Raw genomic sequence first — 15,096 nt, forward strand, 5'->3', positions numbered from 1 at the left:
TAACAGTAAATGTGGAATTATTTACTGTGCCTAAATTATTTACAATCTAACTGCAAAATTAAAACCACAATTTACAAATTACTTCAAATTGTCATTTCTGTCTATGTCACACTTGTCTATAGTTTTGTCGACAGAAATGATATATTCATGCTTTTAATATTGTTTTCAATTCCTGACTCAAACAGAAGGGTGTTTTATTGTGTGTTTGATGTACGTATCTGTCTGTGACATTGTGGCACTACAATTATCCATGCTTCCGTCTAAATTATTTAGGAATTTTAAAATGGCGCTGTCAGATAGAAACATGATTGTTTATCTTTTATCTGCCAGTTAAGCATATTATTACGACTTTAGGGCTCGATATTAGGTCAATTCTATCAAGAGCGTTTCGTTCTTTGGAAATTATTCAATAAAAACATGATTGTTAGCAATGAGCAATTGCAAATGCAATTACTTTTTATAACATGAAACATTAGTGATTTCAAAATAAAAAACATTAGTTTGTGATTTTTTTTGTGCTATATTTTTACATTTTTATAAATTTTATTACAAAATCGGTAGAACGAAACGTATTTGTTGTGATCGCTCTGTTAATATTGCCATGCATGAAGTATTGCATGCAACATTTTTTTTATTTATATAAAACATTTCTGAGACATAGTTTGAAGAATTTGACGATCTTCCTAATTCCGTAAAACAAAAACGCATTCATTTAATGTGATCGTCTAGTGATGAGGCTATGTTTTGATTCGTCGACAGAAATGATTTACATTTCTGACGACATTTTTTCTTATATTTTTAATTCTAAACTTTTGATTACCTTGAATTATTTGAGACTGAGAACTAGTTTTTAACGTTAAAGGTTATAATATTACGGCTTGATTTTGTTTTAATTTTTATAATTCTTAGGACCTACAACACAAAGTGTCACATTTGTCGATTTTAAGGTCACTTCTGTCTATCTCATTATTTAAAAAAAGTTCATTTTAAAATTGATTAATTAAGTTTGATCTCTGTCGTTATTTTTTATAAGATTCTTTATGTTAGAGAAATATTTTTGATACCATAAATAATTAAAAAAGTGGATTTTACTTTTTTTTTCTTTTCACCTACCCTATCGTAGAATGACCCATATCTTGTATAGTTTAGAAATAATCGAGTGAGATCACTTATCGTTCCATATGTATAACCATCCTGTATAATCCGGTTGTATCTCCAGGTCACCTAGATACATTCCATAGCAGCTGTAATAGACATTTAGGTACATACATTTACCAATTTTGGTGATAAATAAGCATTTTGTATTAGTTTTTGTATAACGCCTAATCAAAAACAAAGGGTAATATTTTGGTGTTATACATAGATTTCGAATATAAAAAATATATAATTTAACTAATTAAGACATGACAAAAAAACTGAGGTATGTCTCGTTTCTGTCGGGTCTGGGTTTTTTTTGTATGGGGCGTGACCGTTCTTCTTTAATTCTCAAAGGTGGTCTTTTAATTAAATCTTAGCACCGGTTTAGGATCTATTTTGATATCCATTTTGCTATCGTGCTACGTTAGTTAAATTAGACGCTAGTTTACGTCTGAATTTGTGATACGATTGTAATAACATAGGTACGCTTGCGTTACCTGTTTCGACATAGCATTTATGTGAATGCAAGACTGTAAGCAGCTTAAAATCTATGTTGCGAATATGTTGTTAGTAACGAGGAGGTTCAAAGGGAAGACACGTTGATGCAGTTCTCCGTATCATGTTAATTAATTAATTTAATATCTTTTACTTGATGCAGCAAAACTTTGCTGCTTTGTGTCGTGCTTATCTTTCATGTCTCATATCAATATCTACAGTAAAGTCGCTTCATTTACATTAGTGGAGTTCTTTATCCACGTACGTCGGTCCACAAATTAATTACTCCTTTGTGATGACAAATATTTTTAATTAATGCAAAAGCTGTCGCTATGAGAATCGTAATTCACGTAGTGTGATAAAATTTTCGTTATTTAAATTCACATTAATGAATATATTGGAACAATGATCGCTGTTGCATGATACCTACAATTATGAAAATAATGAAATAATATTCATACAGTCCGTTTAAATTAACATTATTTTGTCGGTCAGTGTAAATTAAGATTTTTGAATATTGAAAAGTTTTTCGTTAACGAATTTAATTTATTAATAATTACTTAGTTTACTTACCTGCTTCTAGCTGCGACTTTGCTTCCCCACTATAGTTAGTCCAGATTCATTAACAATAAAAATGTTAATACTTCTGTGAAATTGTTGACCACCAGTATACTTCGTCTCCTATTTCCTCCTTTTTATGATTTATTGTTCCTAGCAGTAGTTCCTAAGAAGTTCCTAAAACTTGAACCTACCAAAACTTTATTTTACATATTCAAAGGTCTGAAAAAATCTCGTCGGTTCACCGTGTCCACAAGTCAAACAATATCCAGTCAGAGAGCTAGTGGAATTGAGACCCGAATCATTTATAAATGGGGGTGACTGGGCGGCGATATAGGAGGGGAAAGGTGCCGAACTGCATTTTGCATGAGCTCTGTCGGTTGGCCGATCTACCTCATTTCTCTCCACTACATGTATCTGATCGTTTTATTGTTATTATTTTTAGTGGCTGTTATTGAACTGTGAGTTAGTCTGTAAGAACTACACTTCCGTTTAAGCGAAAGACATTATTATTATTTTGACTTGTTTTGTTAATAGGTTACTTACTACTTACTTAATTTCAGAAGGAGGTGATCTTTTCAACAAATTGAAGTCACTACTACAATTTACACTCACTTTGTAGGTTCTCTAAAACATAACAATTATAAGATAAAAAAAAATTTACCTATAGAATAGTTATATACGCCTTGTTTGTACTCTCAACGAAAGTACTTATCCTTACTCATACATAAAATTTACCATAAAAGTAATTACTTATCGTACTTCCTCATTGCAACATAGCAAAACACTTTAAGATATTCAACTCCTACGTTTGTTTGAAACGCATGAATATAAAGAAAGATTAATTTTAACATTATACGATTTGATTTCCTCAAATCAAAACCACAATCCTACGTTCACATTCGCTTTCATTATGTATCAATCACGTATTCCTATATTTAATTCATAACGACGTAGCAGCACTACTACGACATAAAGGATGAAAGTGGTCATAACATAGAAAATAATCCAGCCGAAATACAGTTTAGTGGCTATATCGCGAGCTGTGAGTGACCCAGGGCTTCCTGAATGCTTGCTTCAGAATTAGGGTGAATTTTTTATGAAGACGCAGGTAGGGAGGCGGGAGGGCGGAGTCGCCTGCCCGGTCTGCATATTGCATTAGATTTAAATTGTTTACGTCGTTAAGAAAGAAAGTTCTCCTCAACTGTTCGAGGCGCAGAAAAGTTCTTGGGATGTTTAATTTTTCCGCATAATCGTATGGGAATTGTTGTGACCTTCTTTTTTAATTTCGAAAGTAACTTTGATATACAACGACAGTAAATCAAATTGTCGAACAACGTAACGTACTTTCTTGTTTACGGTTGGGAAATGCTTCTAGATGGATTGATATAATAGGAGCTATGGGCATGTTGTAATAGTATTGTTTTGTTACTATTCCATTGATTTAGAAGGCATACGACTGCTATCAAAATGTTTGCACGCACTTCCTTTGAGTGATTGCGTCGGCAAATGTAATCATTGTCTTTTCTTTTATGTAAGTGATGTTTTGACTACTCTATTGTTCATTTTAGTAAATAATATTGCTAACACTTGTCATAACAGAGAAATGACACCGCTTGATGCTTGCATCAGTGTAGACCGGGAAGTGAAAGTGAGCACAAGCCTGATAATGAAAATTTTTACTATATTAATTGTTACATTTCTATACCATAATCATAATGTGCGTTGTCATGACTTTTTCAGAGTAATGACTGTGAAGTTCAATGATTTTACAAGGATCATGTCCAATAGTTTTGATGGGCTATTTTCTAAAGTGAAAAGCATCTTTGTCCCGCGAGTCCGAGATGCTCAGAAATCGATAGAACAATACATTTTAGAAGAAAGGATTAAGCAAGCTTTCAATGATTTTGTTGAGAAAACTGCAGCTGATGCGGATACTGAAAGTCCTGAATATGCCAGCATGAAGTCCGAACCAACAGCATTGATGTCTACACCGCAGCTGGCTACCATACATGGAAGAAGAATTGAATCCCATGTCATCAAGACAAGAGACGGGTATCTGTTAACGTTGCATCGAATATTAAGTAAACACAACCAAAATGACACAAAATTTAGTAATGAAACCATTTTACTACACCACGGTCTTCTTGGCAGCTCAGCTGACTGGATACTTTTAGGGCCGGAAAAATCGTTACCATATATTCTAAGTGACGCTGGTTACGATGTATGGATGACCAATGCCAGAGGTAATTACTATTCCAGAGGTCATAAGTCAAAACCTGTGAATTCACGGTCATACTGGAGGTTCACATTTCAAGAAATGGGCGAATACGACCTGCCCGCCGCCATTGACTATGTTCGAACCTTAAAAAATTCTACCAAGAAAATAAATTATATTGGCCATTCCATGGGTGCTACAGCATTATTGGTGCTGCTATCAACTGCTCCGCGTTACAACCAGTACTTACGAATCGGGATATTGTTGGCACCGTTGGCATTTATGACCAATATCCAAGGTCCACTAAAAATTCTTACGAGTATGTCGACCGATCCTCCCGATCAATTGCTTAAAGCCATCGGCGACACAGAGTTCGTGCCATCCAGGAAGATCCCGAAAATGATGGCATCAAAATTTTGTAAAGGAGCAAATATTTACTGCAGCAATCCGTTGCTTTTTTTGACGGGCAGTATACCCGAACAGGAGCCGCAGGATGCAAGCTTCATGGCCAGATTGTTGTACCACGTGCCCGCCGGGGGATCAACTGATACCATAATGCATTACGGACAGCTTGTCAAGAGCGGGAAGTTCCATAGATTTGGTCGGGTTAAGTCTGAATTTCCATTGAACCAAGTTAAGCTCCCGATTGCTATGTTCAGTTCGAGCACCGACTGGCTCGCTACAGTTCCTGATGTCCTGAGGCTGTACTTTAGTATTTCAAACCCTATTGACCATTACGTAATCCGTGGTCAGAACCTGAGCCATACCGAATTCGTTTGGGGGTCCGAAGCTAACGTATTGGTGTTCCCGAAACTGATGGATTACTTAGAAAATGGTTTGAATGTTAATTTTGTTAAGGCGAACGAGGTTTGAACTGATGAATGACAATAGATCGTACAATATTGTAACCATTTAAAGATGTACAGCATTATTTGTTTTTTATTGAATTCCCCTTCTTAATAATATTCCCAAATATAAATACAAAATCAATACGTAGGTGAAACTTAATACTGTGCATTTCAAATAAAATATGGCCTAGTTTACCACCACTGAGAGAGAACACAAATAGTAGTAGGTATCATACAATCTAATAAATAATGAGAAGTACTGTTAATAAGAAAGTTTAGCTAAAAAGGAATAAATGGGCACACATCTACAATTCATTAAGGAGACTCCAAATAAGCCACACTCGCATCACCAATCTCATCAAACGACAAAACTTTTAGTTACGTCCATTTTAGATTAATCTTAGTAAGTTTTGTAATAAATGTCCAACTTTGTTTGACGTGCGCTCTTTACTGCTAGTAAAAGCAAACTTCTGTTTATGATTTTGGGAACGACCCCTAAAGATAAATGACCAATGTACGTGCTCTGAGGTAAAGCTTGAAAAAATAAACAAATATATCAGACTCTAAAAGAAAGCGTACCTCAATTTCACAAATAAGCGCTCTGTAAAGAACGAAGTAAAACGGAAAAATCTTAGCACAATTCCCACCTTAAAGCATTTTTCTCTTCCTTTATGGATAAAGAAAAACAACATCTACTATTATATCGCTCTAGAATAGGTCCCGGCAAAACTTCACTCAACTTTATACAAATCAGCTTTTGTTCATTGACAATACAAAGAAAACCAACCACCAATGGAATGAGGCAGACATTGTGGAAAGGAACAAAATAATAAAAAAACGGGGGAATAATTTGCAAAACAGATTTGCATTTATTCCACTTGGAGAACATTAGTCGGGCCACATTGTTTTACTTAAACTGCTTTATTTTAATTTCCTGCATGAAAGAATTCTAATGCAAATAGAGTTTAAAACGCAGAATGATATTAAATCCATTGTTCAATAAAACGACTGTTTTCATATTCAAAGAAGGATAGGGGTTTGAAGTAAATTAGTCTGTGAACTCTAGGTGTGTACGTGCGAAACCAACAAATTGTAGATAGGTATTTATTTATTTATTTAAAACTTTAATGCCAAAATTGAACATAAGGCGAACTTAATGCTCTAAAGCATTCTCGACCAGGTATCTACTATGTTAGTAAATATGGCTTCGTGTGGGTTTTGCACATATTATATCCAGTGTCAAGTACAAAAATAAACTTATCTAACATTAACAATTCAAGTAAAAACGTTTTACTTAATTAAACGGGACTATTCCCACCTCTCGTTCCCACCACTGCAACTTCTGTGTAGCCACTAGCCAGGATCTACAGCTTGACCGCCATAAAAACCCAACCAATGAAGGGCAAGTTACAAAGCGGATGACAGGTACAGGTGACAAACAAAGGTTTAAAACCTTAAGAAAAGATTATGCACCACGGACAATAAATATCAATTAAGGGGGCCTATCTTATGAATAATTAGCAACTAACCTGCCAATAATATTTTTCACAAAATCGCAGTACAGTTTTTTTCGTTGTTGCGACAAGATCGCGTTTTACTCAATTATTGTTGTAAAATAATTACTATTATTATTTTAATGAGTGATAGATGTTTTATCCCCCCGTTCTCCTTGACTTGAAAGTAGTACTGAAGTAAAGTAGTAATACTGAAGTAAAGTACTGACACCACACGCAAACTTGGTGAGAGAATTTGAAGTAGGGCGTTGAACTGTTTTGGGCATAAATTGCCCTCATACATTTTCACGAAAAAATCAATGGTTATTAATCACACCATTATCCGCCTAAACACTTTCAAAATTTGTTTTGATGTTGTGAATTTTGTGGTTTCTTACATCTGAAAATGTATCGGAACACCATGTTCGCCTTAGATATTGACCTGGGCATCATAACAAGTCAATATCTATCTGCTTTTTGCTTGGTTACATACAAGCAATCATTTTCAATGCTGTAGGCCAAAGTTGAGAAATTGGACCAAAATAGCTCAATGTTTAAACAGCTGAATAAAAACACTAACAATTAATTAAAAAAAAAAACCGACTCCAAAAAACCTACACTAAAAAGTAGAATAATAATTACTAATTACCTACTTATTTATTAGGACGAATTATTAATATTTATGTAGGTATACCATGATTGATACTTCTGGAGTCGGTGCCAAGATTATGAAACATGTAAAGTTTGCCTGCACCGACTCCAAAAGTATCAATCATGGTATACCTACATAAATATTAATAATTCGTCCTAATAAATAAGTAGGTAATTAGTAATTATTATTCTACTTTTTAGTGTAGGTTTTTTGGAGTCGGTTTTTTTTTTTTATAAAATTTAACTTATTTCTTGCTTTTTAGTTAACTAATTATTACCTTGATGTTACCACTGAAGGTAGGCAGTACATTGAGACCATAATATTCTTAATGTATATTATAAAAAAGTTCATCCCCAATTTTCCACCCTTGGGGGTGAAATATTTTCTTCAAATTCGCATGAAACCACCCTTTTGATAATACCTATTCAACAAAAAAGTAATCGTTCTAATTAGTTTATAATCGGCGGAGATATTGCGTATAAAAAAGTTCATCCCCAATTTTCCACCCTTGGGGGTTGTTTTTTTTATTATTAAATTTAAATGGGACCACCCTTGAGGTATTACCTATACGCTAAAAAAAAAGTTTTGTTCAAATCGGTTCATAATTGGCGGAGTTATCGCGTAACAAACATAGAAAAAAAAAAAAAAAAAAAAAAACATACGGGTCGAATTGAGAACCTCCTCCTTTTTTTGAAGTCGGTTGAAAAAGCGACAATGGCCCAAAGGTGAAGGTGTTGGATTGGCTGACTTGAGAAACGAGGAACGATGGTTCGCCGCCACTGGACTAGTGGTGAACCCACTCGTAACACAAACATAAATTAGCTTAGCAGGAGAGGTACACGGGACTATTAGTAATGGTTTAAAAAATACTGAATGAGAGAAATTGGAGTTCAGAGAGCAAGTTAGGCCTCATTAAGCTTGACACCTGAATTGAGATCGTATTTGTTACAATCCTAGAAGAAAACTAGCGAAAATGATTTAGTGTTTTCATCACATAGCATAATATTATAATTTAGATTATAATATTATTTAAGTTAGCAAGCGTAAAAACATCCTGCACCCATTGAGAATGAGAAATGCCTAGATTTATGTGCGTGAGTGAGTCTATGAGTCTATCATTCACATGACATGAATAGACAATAGCTATTTAATAGTACATTTTATTAACAAAGGACATTGTTTTATTAGATATTAAAAATATTGTCATCTATGAACCTATTCTAGGTCAGTGATTAATAATATAAAATACCTGCGAACATTTTTTCGGCATATAAATTGGACACTACAACGTACACTGAGCAGTCTGATTCAGATTTCAACAGCAATGTGGTTAATTTTTATACTTTTAATTTCTAGTGCCAATACCGAAGACTATGCAAATGGCGCCTGCATGGAACAACAATTTCGAGGAGCAGTGGAGCGTGCAGGAGGCGGTCTGGTATCGTCTTTCGAAAAATTCAGAAATGAAGTAGAATCATTTTTTAAAGCAAACATGAAACAGATGGAACGCAGGAGAGTGACAATAAAGAAGGCATTTTTCAAATTCATCAATGAAGCCTTTGCTGACGATATTCCCGCCAAATTAAACACAACTGTCATGAGCCATGAAGAAAACTCTGAAGCTGGTGTTCTAATGGAAGAATTAGTGAAATCACATGGCTACAAAGCAGAAAGTCATGCAGTGGTGACCACAGACGGCTATGTATTGATTGTTCACAGGATATTGCCCGCCACCCTTAATGAGTCTGCAACAAAAAGTGGTATAGTGTTGTTGCACCATGGTCTTTTTGGTAGCTCCGAAGATTGGGTATTACTAGGACCAAAGAAATCCCTTCCCTATTTACTGGTTAATGCTCATTACGATGTTTGGCTGACTAATGCAAGAGGAAACAAATACTCGAAAGCACATATGAGTCGGACAATGACTGATGATGAATTTTGGAACTTTTCCTGGCATGAGATTGGGCAGTTTGATCTATCAGCAGTAATTGACTACATACGAGAACAAAACGATAAAGATCAACCTTTGCACTACGTTGGGCATTCGATGGGAGCTACAGCACTTTTAGCACTTTTGTCGACTTATCCTACTTACAACCAGGTCTTAAAATCGGCTGTTCTGTTAGCTCCTTTAGCATTCATGTATGAAGTGAAAGGACCAATACGACTTCTCGCTGAATTTTATAATCAAAACACGTTTGTGTCATTAAAATTTTTAGGTGCACATGATTTCGCACCACTGGAATACTTTCCAAGGAATTTCATTGAAAAATTTTGCAAAGGTACTAAAATTATGTGCTTAAATCCTTTATTATTATTAGCAAATGGAGGACGAGAGATAGCAAATAAAACTCTAAGACAAAACATTTTGAATCGTGTGCCAGCAGGAGGGTCAATGAAAACTATAATTCATTATATCCAGCTTGTGAAAAGTGGTCAATTCCAAATGTTTGATATGGGTAGATCGCAGAATTTGAAAAAGTATGGGAGAGTGGCGCCTCCAATATACCGTTTGAACGATGTTACATTACCAGTGGCTATATTTTCATCTTCAGATGATTGGTTATCAACAATTCCAGATATTCAGAGTTTGTTATCTAATATACTGAACCCTGTAATACACCATGTAATCAAAAGACATGAATTCAGTCACACCGACTTTGTATGGGCAGAAGACGCAGATGTATTGGTTTATTACCTTATTTTAGACGTATTGAAGCAAATAACTGAAGGAAGAAATGATAAAAATATGTAACAATAATACCATTAAAATTATTTATTTCGATTAATGAGTTTGACTATAAAGCCTAATAAGCTCTACCAAATTAAATAGGTACCTATTATTACTACCTTGCGGTAATGTTATTGGTATTTTGATAATTTTTAGTGTCATTTAATTAGATTAATAATTTTCTATTTTCACAATAATTAATAATATTATAGAGCGCCATAATGGAATTTTTATTACAAGAAAAATCATAAAGTTTATTTTATATTTTCATTTCGAAAACTACCAAGAAATTAAATATCACACCTTTTTTCGAAGACTGCAATGAGTGACTTAAACGACAGTCCATTTTTTCACCTCTCCAGAGACCGATTGAAGTTCTTTCCATGGCTCAGCACGACTTGTGCAATAGCCATGGCGAAAAAAGGGGTGCGGTGAAAGGTAATGACATAAATAAAGGAAAAAGATACGAAAAACTGAGAAAAAGGTATAAAAGTGCATAAAATTATACCCCTTGTTTGTGTGCATATTTTTATTATGCGATAAATTAAATTAATAGAAGTTGAGCTGAGTTGAACTTTCTGTGTCATTTTATTTTATTTAAATAACATTAAAGGTACATAAAATAATAGCTTGTGCTACGTGACAGACACGCTATCAGTGAGCGTCAGCTGCAGGTTTTTACCGCGCTATAGCTTAGGAGCGGAGCAGACGGGCTACTTTATGCGGATGCATCGATGTTTTTGTTATTACACAAATTACTAATAGTCCCGTTAGCCCCTCGTACTAAGCTAAAGTATGCTTGTATCACGAGTGAGCTCACCACAATAGTCGAGCGGCGGCGGGGACCGAACCCGCGTTCCTCGTGTGACGCACGAGTCACCCCTTCACCGTTCGGCTATCGTGGCTTCGACTCCTGTGTTACGTATATTGTCTACTTTGCAGTCGATATCTATAATGACTGTAGACTGAATCAATGCTGCACTTTTGTGACCGGATTTCGTAGTTTTAGGACATCTAAAAATAAATCATCTATACATATATGTAATCTCTCATCTATCTTTCGAAAACAAGTTAAAGGTATTTGGGATGTTCGCAAGATGTATTCAGGAAGCTTAGGGCGATATCAGGGTGTATTAAATTAGTTTGAGACTCGTTATTTACCCCTCCACAATCTAAAAATTATTATTACACAAGCTTTAATTAGTTTATGTACGGATTTTAACGTCTGTCTATTGCGTCTAAAAGTCGCTCGTCTGCTCCACCCCGCAGGCTGGACAAATGTTGTTAATTTCCCACGTGCCCTATTCATGGTGTGTACAGTTAGCGCGACAAACCTGCCTCCGCGCCACACATTTGTGAAAGCTGAATTTGGAAATTTATCTTTGCGAATATTTATAGCGCTGCCAGCGCTTGCTAATGAACGCTGAAAGGGATCATTTTAAAGGGTCCATATTCGGTTGCATAAAAAATATTGTCATAATTTAAGAGTGCATAAAGTTTTTTGGCATACTCATCATTTCGCATAACGTTCATACAGAATAATTCATAAGGCATATTTTTTTTGCCATTACCACTTTTATTATAATAATATTTTAGTATATATTTTTTCTGTATACTCGTTTTTTTAATAACGATTTCTAGGCATAACATTTATTGGCATCTAAACCAATGCCATAAATATTATCATTCATAATATACAAAATACCATAATTTTAACAAATATGAAATATAAAAATGTTATAAGTTAACAAATATAAATAGACAAGCAAGCATGCAAACAAGCATGCAAGCAAGCAGCAAGCATGCAATCAAACAGCAAGCATGCAAGCAAGCTGCAAGGAAGCATGTAAGCATGCATGCAAGCAAGGATGCAAACAAGCAAGCCTGCAAGCAAGCAGCAAGCAAGCAGCAAGCAAGCAGCAAGCAAGCAGCAAGCAAGCAGCAAGCAAGCAGCAAGCAAGCATGCAAGCAAGCAGCAAGCACGCAAGCATGCAAGCAAGCAGCAAGCAAGCATGCAAGCAAGCAGCAAGGAAGCATGCATGCAAGCATGCAAGCAAGCAAGCATGCAAGCAAGCAAGCATGCAAGCAAGCAAGCATGCAAGCAAGCATTAGGATTGCCTTATCTCCGGCGCTGCGGGAAGTGCGGTCCTTCCGCTCTGGCGTAACATATACCCGGCATGCCATGCTCGCTTCCGCAGCTTCGGCTTGCTGGTCGCCTTCGGCGACCAGCCTCAGCCGCTCCAGCTCGCACGGCTGCCGGATATATGTTACAGCGAGCGAGGACCGTACTCCCTCCGCGCCTCCGGCTTTTAAATTACACTCTAGTATAGGGCAGACTAGTACCACGTGGAAGAGACCACGGCCAGTCGGGATCTACATAATTTCAGACCAGGCAAGCTTAATGTTGTAAAAGAAATGTGGACTGTATAATATGTGCGTTATAATAGATAAGAGGGATTCAAGATCAAACAGAATGTAGTTTCACGAGCTTAAGTTTTCTAAGAAACAGGTCAAAAATTAAGAACAAAAATGACAATGATACAGAGAATTTAGTTTTTGCAAATCTATAGGCCGAAAGAGTATAAAGGTGGAAGGAGGATCGTTCGCAACATCACAAATACATAATTATTTACTCTTCAATGTTGGTTGCTCTTATAGACAATATTTATGACTTTAAATGTTATAAATAATTAAATTATGTTTATAGTATTTTATTAAAAACAAACTTTATGTATATAAAAATTATGTTCTTTACATTTATGATTATTTAAATTATGGTATTGAAAATTAGAGAAAGTTATTATTATGCCTAAGAAACCATTATGCATTTAGAAAACTATGCATATCAAAGTTTATGCGAAAAAACTTTATGCAAATACTGTTATACCAAACTAAATTATGATGAAAAATGTTATGCGTCTAAGAGGGCACCCCATTTTAAATGATACGATCGGAATGTTTTGGATGTTGTCATTTGCTTTGCTAAACGCGGTTTGTTGATAAATATAGAGTAGACTATTTGACAGCACTACAACTTTACATACGGCCTGTTTTCCCCTTTTACTGAATGGGAATGAACATGAACAACCCTTTTTACAATCTGTCTGTCATTAATTAAACCTGTCCCAATGCCTGTTCGTGGGATGTCAAACCTTTTAAATTGCATTGAACGACTTCCCGAGCTCGATTGAGTTGTTTTTGCATAGTTATGTCAGTGTCATTTGTCAATAAACTGTCTGTGCATGAATCTAGTAAGCTTGAGTGTCGATCCATCACTATGTCGACATGTTATGGGCAAGCTTGTTTTTAAAACTTTTTTTAACAAATCTCTGTTTTATTTTTGGATTTATATTTGTGCAGTTGTTACTTTAAATAAAATGTATAAGTTATAAGCTCTACCGCTACTGAGTCAGTGTCTGAGGTATGGAAGCGGCACTGGAGGGGTGACATTTGAATACGAGTAAAATTGAAGTGCCCTTGCAGAGCCCATATGTTTACCTTACCTATTTTATAAGACCTTACTGTACGTACACATAAATAAATATGAATATGATGAGAGCATACAAGTCTGAAGTACATCTGAAGTCTCGCTGACGTTTGACTTTGACATCACAAAAACACCCTCCCGTGTCTCTCCCATGCCGCACCGAGTAAAACCACCGCCGCGCCGCCACCGCGCCATCAAAGTATAATTTCGCCCGTGGCGCGGCGGCGGCGCGGCAGCGGTGTTCACGCGGCGCGTATAAACAGTGCAAAGGCGCGGCGACGGCGCGGTGGCGGCGCGGTGGCGGCGCGGTAGCGGCGTCATGTGCAGGAGCGCTTAGGCAGTACCTAGAAGACTCAGTTACGCGTAACAAACGCGTCAATATAAAAAATCACTAAAGATTGAGTTAACTAAATTATATTAGCGAACACCAGCATTTATACTAATTACATTTACCTACTAATGATTTATAATTAGGTACAATTCCCGTAACCGCAGTAATAATGCACTCGGCCACAAACAATATCAGGTCGCGAGAAATCTAATACGAGTGCGACTAACCCATTTTGTTTCAATAATTTTGCCGGCTAACTTTTATGTAATTGGTTAATCTGTAACTAACTGGCTTTTCTCTCACTACTCTGTGTTTAAAAACGTTTATGTTTAGTAAGTTTAGTTAGTAAGCCAATAAGTATCTCTCATTTATTTCAGACTATAGTTATTTTATTTTTCGCATTAAGGGATGCATCTCAAACTAATTTGAAAATTATAAATAACTTGAAAAAATCGAACTGCCTAAGGCGGGAATTGAACCCACGACCTTCTGCTTGCCGGGCGACTGCTCTTCCAACTAAGGAACTGCCTTAGGCAGTTTGATTTTTTCAAGTTGTTTATAATTTTCAAATTATTTGAGACTACTTGTAGACAGAGGTCAATTAACATATGGATCTACTAATAAAAATAAAATGTAGTACCCTTAATTTTATATCAGTTAGAGTCTTACTAAAACAATGTACTATAACCTTTTAAAACTACTAACCTTAGGGTTCTATACTTTTCAAAATGACCGCAAACTTATGCTGGGTTGCACCATCTTACTTTGACATTAACAAACGTCAAAGGTCTGTCAAACTCCATACAAAAAGCACCGGTTAATGTTGTAGTTACGGTTAATGTCAGTTGGTGCAACTCAGCCTAAGCAAAGGTTTATTCCTAGTTATGTTAGTAATGAAAAACTAAATACTTACGTCTCGCTCTAGCACAGAGCAACGAATCTTCGCGTTAGTACCTACTACCCACTTGTCTATCAGTAAAGGAATTTTCTAAAGGAGATTGCTCACTTTAGAAAATGTACTTTCAAGTTACTAGAAAATCTGATTTGCATAGTCAGAACTAGCTTTTTCCCGTGGCTTCGTTCGCTAATGTCAATGTGTTGACATTACATCCCTGTATCAAAAACTGGGACAAAAACTATCCTAAA

The 15,096-nt window shown here is 35.8% G+C and overlaps 2 protein-coding genes across 2 annotated transcripts; both read left to right on the plus strand.

Moving 5' to 3' along the window:
- The first annotated feature begins 3,842 nt into the window (after nt 1-3,842).
- Nucleotides 3,843-5,297, plus strand: LOC135087017 (lipase 3-like). Its single transcript, XM_063981870.1, has one exon. The coding sequence runs from the start codon at nt 3,860-3,862 to the stop codon at nt 5,279-5,281; it is 1,422 nt and encodes a 473-aa protein (XP_063837940.1). The 5' UTR covers nt 3,843-3,859; the 3' UTR covers nt 5,282-5,297.
- A 2,818-nt stretch (nt 5,298-8,115) lies between these two features.
- On the plus strand, nt 8,116-10,156 carry LOC135086938 (lipase 3-like). Its single transcript, XM_063981762.1, has 2 exons — nt 8,116-8,126; nt 8,758-10,156. Exons 1-2 carry the CDS (start codon nt 8,116-8,118, stop codon nt 10,154-10,156), a joined length of 1,410 nt encoding a protein of 469 aa, XP_063837832.1.
- Nucleotides 10,157-15,096: the final 4,940 nt, after the last annotated feature.

This window comes from Ostrinia nubilalis, chromosome Z, assembly GCF_963855985.1.
Source record: "Ostrinia nubilalis chromosome Z, ilOstNubi1.1, whole genome shotgun sequence".
Classification (NCBI taxonomy): domain Eukaryota; kingdom Metazoa; phylum Arthropoda; class Insecta; order Lepidoptera; family Crambidae; genus Ostrinia; species Ostrinia nubilalis.

What these genes read in the sequence shown, in the direction of transcription:
- LOC135087017 (XM_063981870.1), top strand. Translation starts at nt 3,860, where the DNA reads ATGAAAATTTTTACTATATTAATTGTTACATTTCTATACCATAATCAT.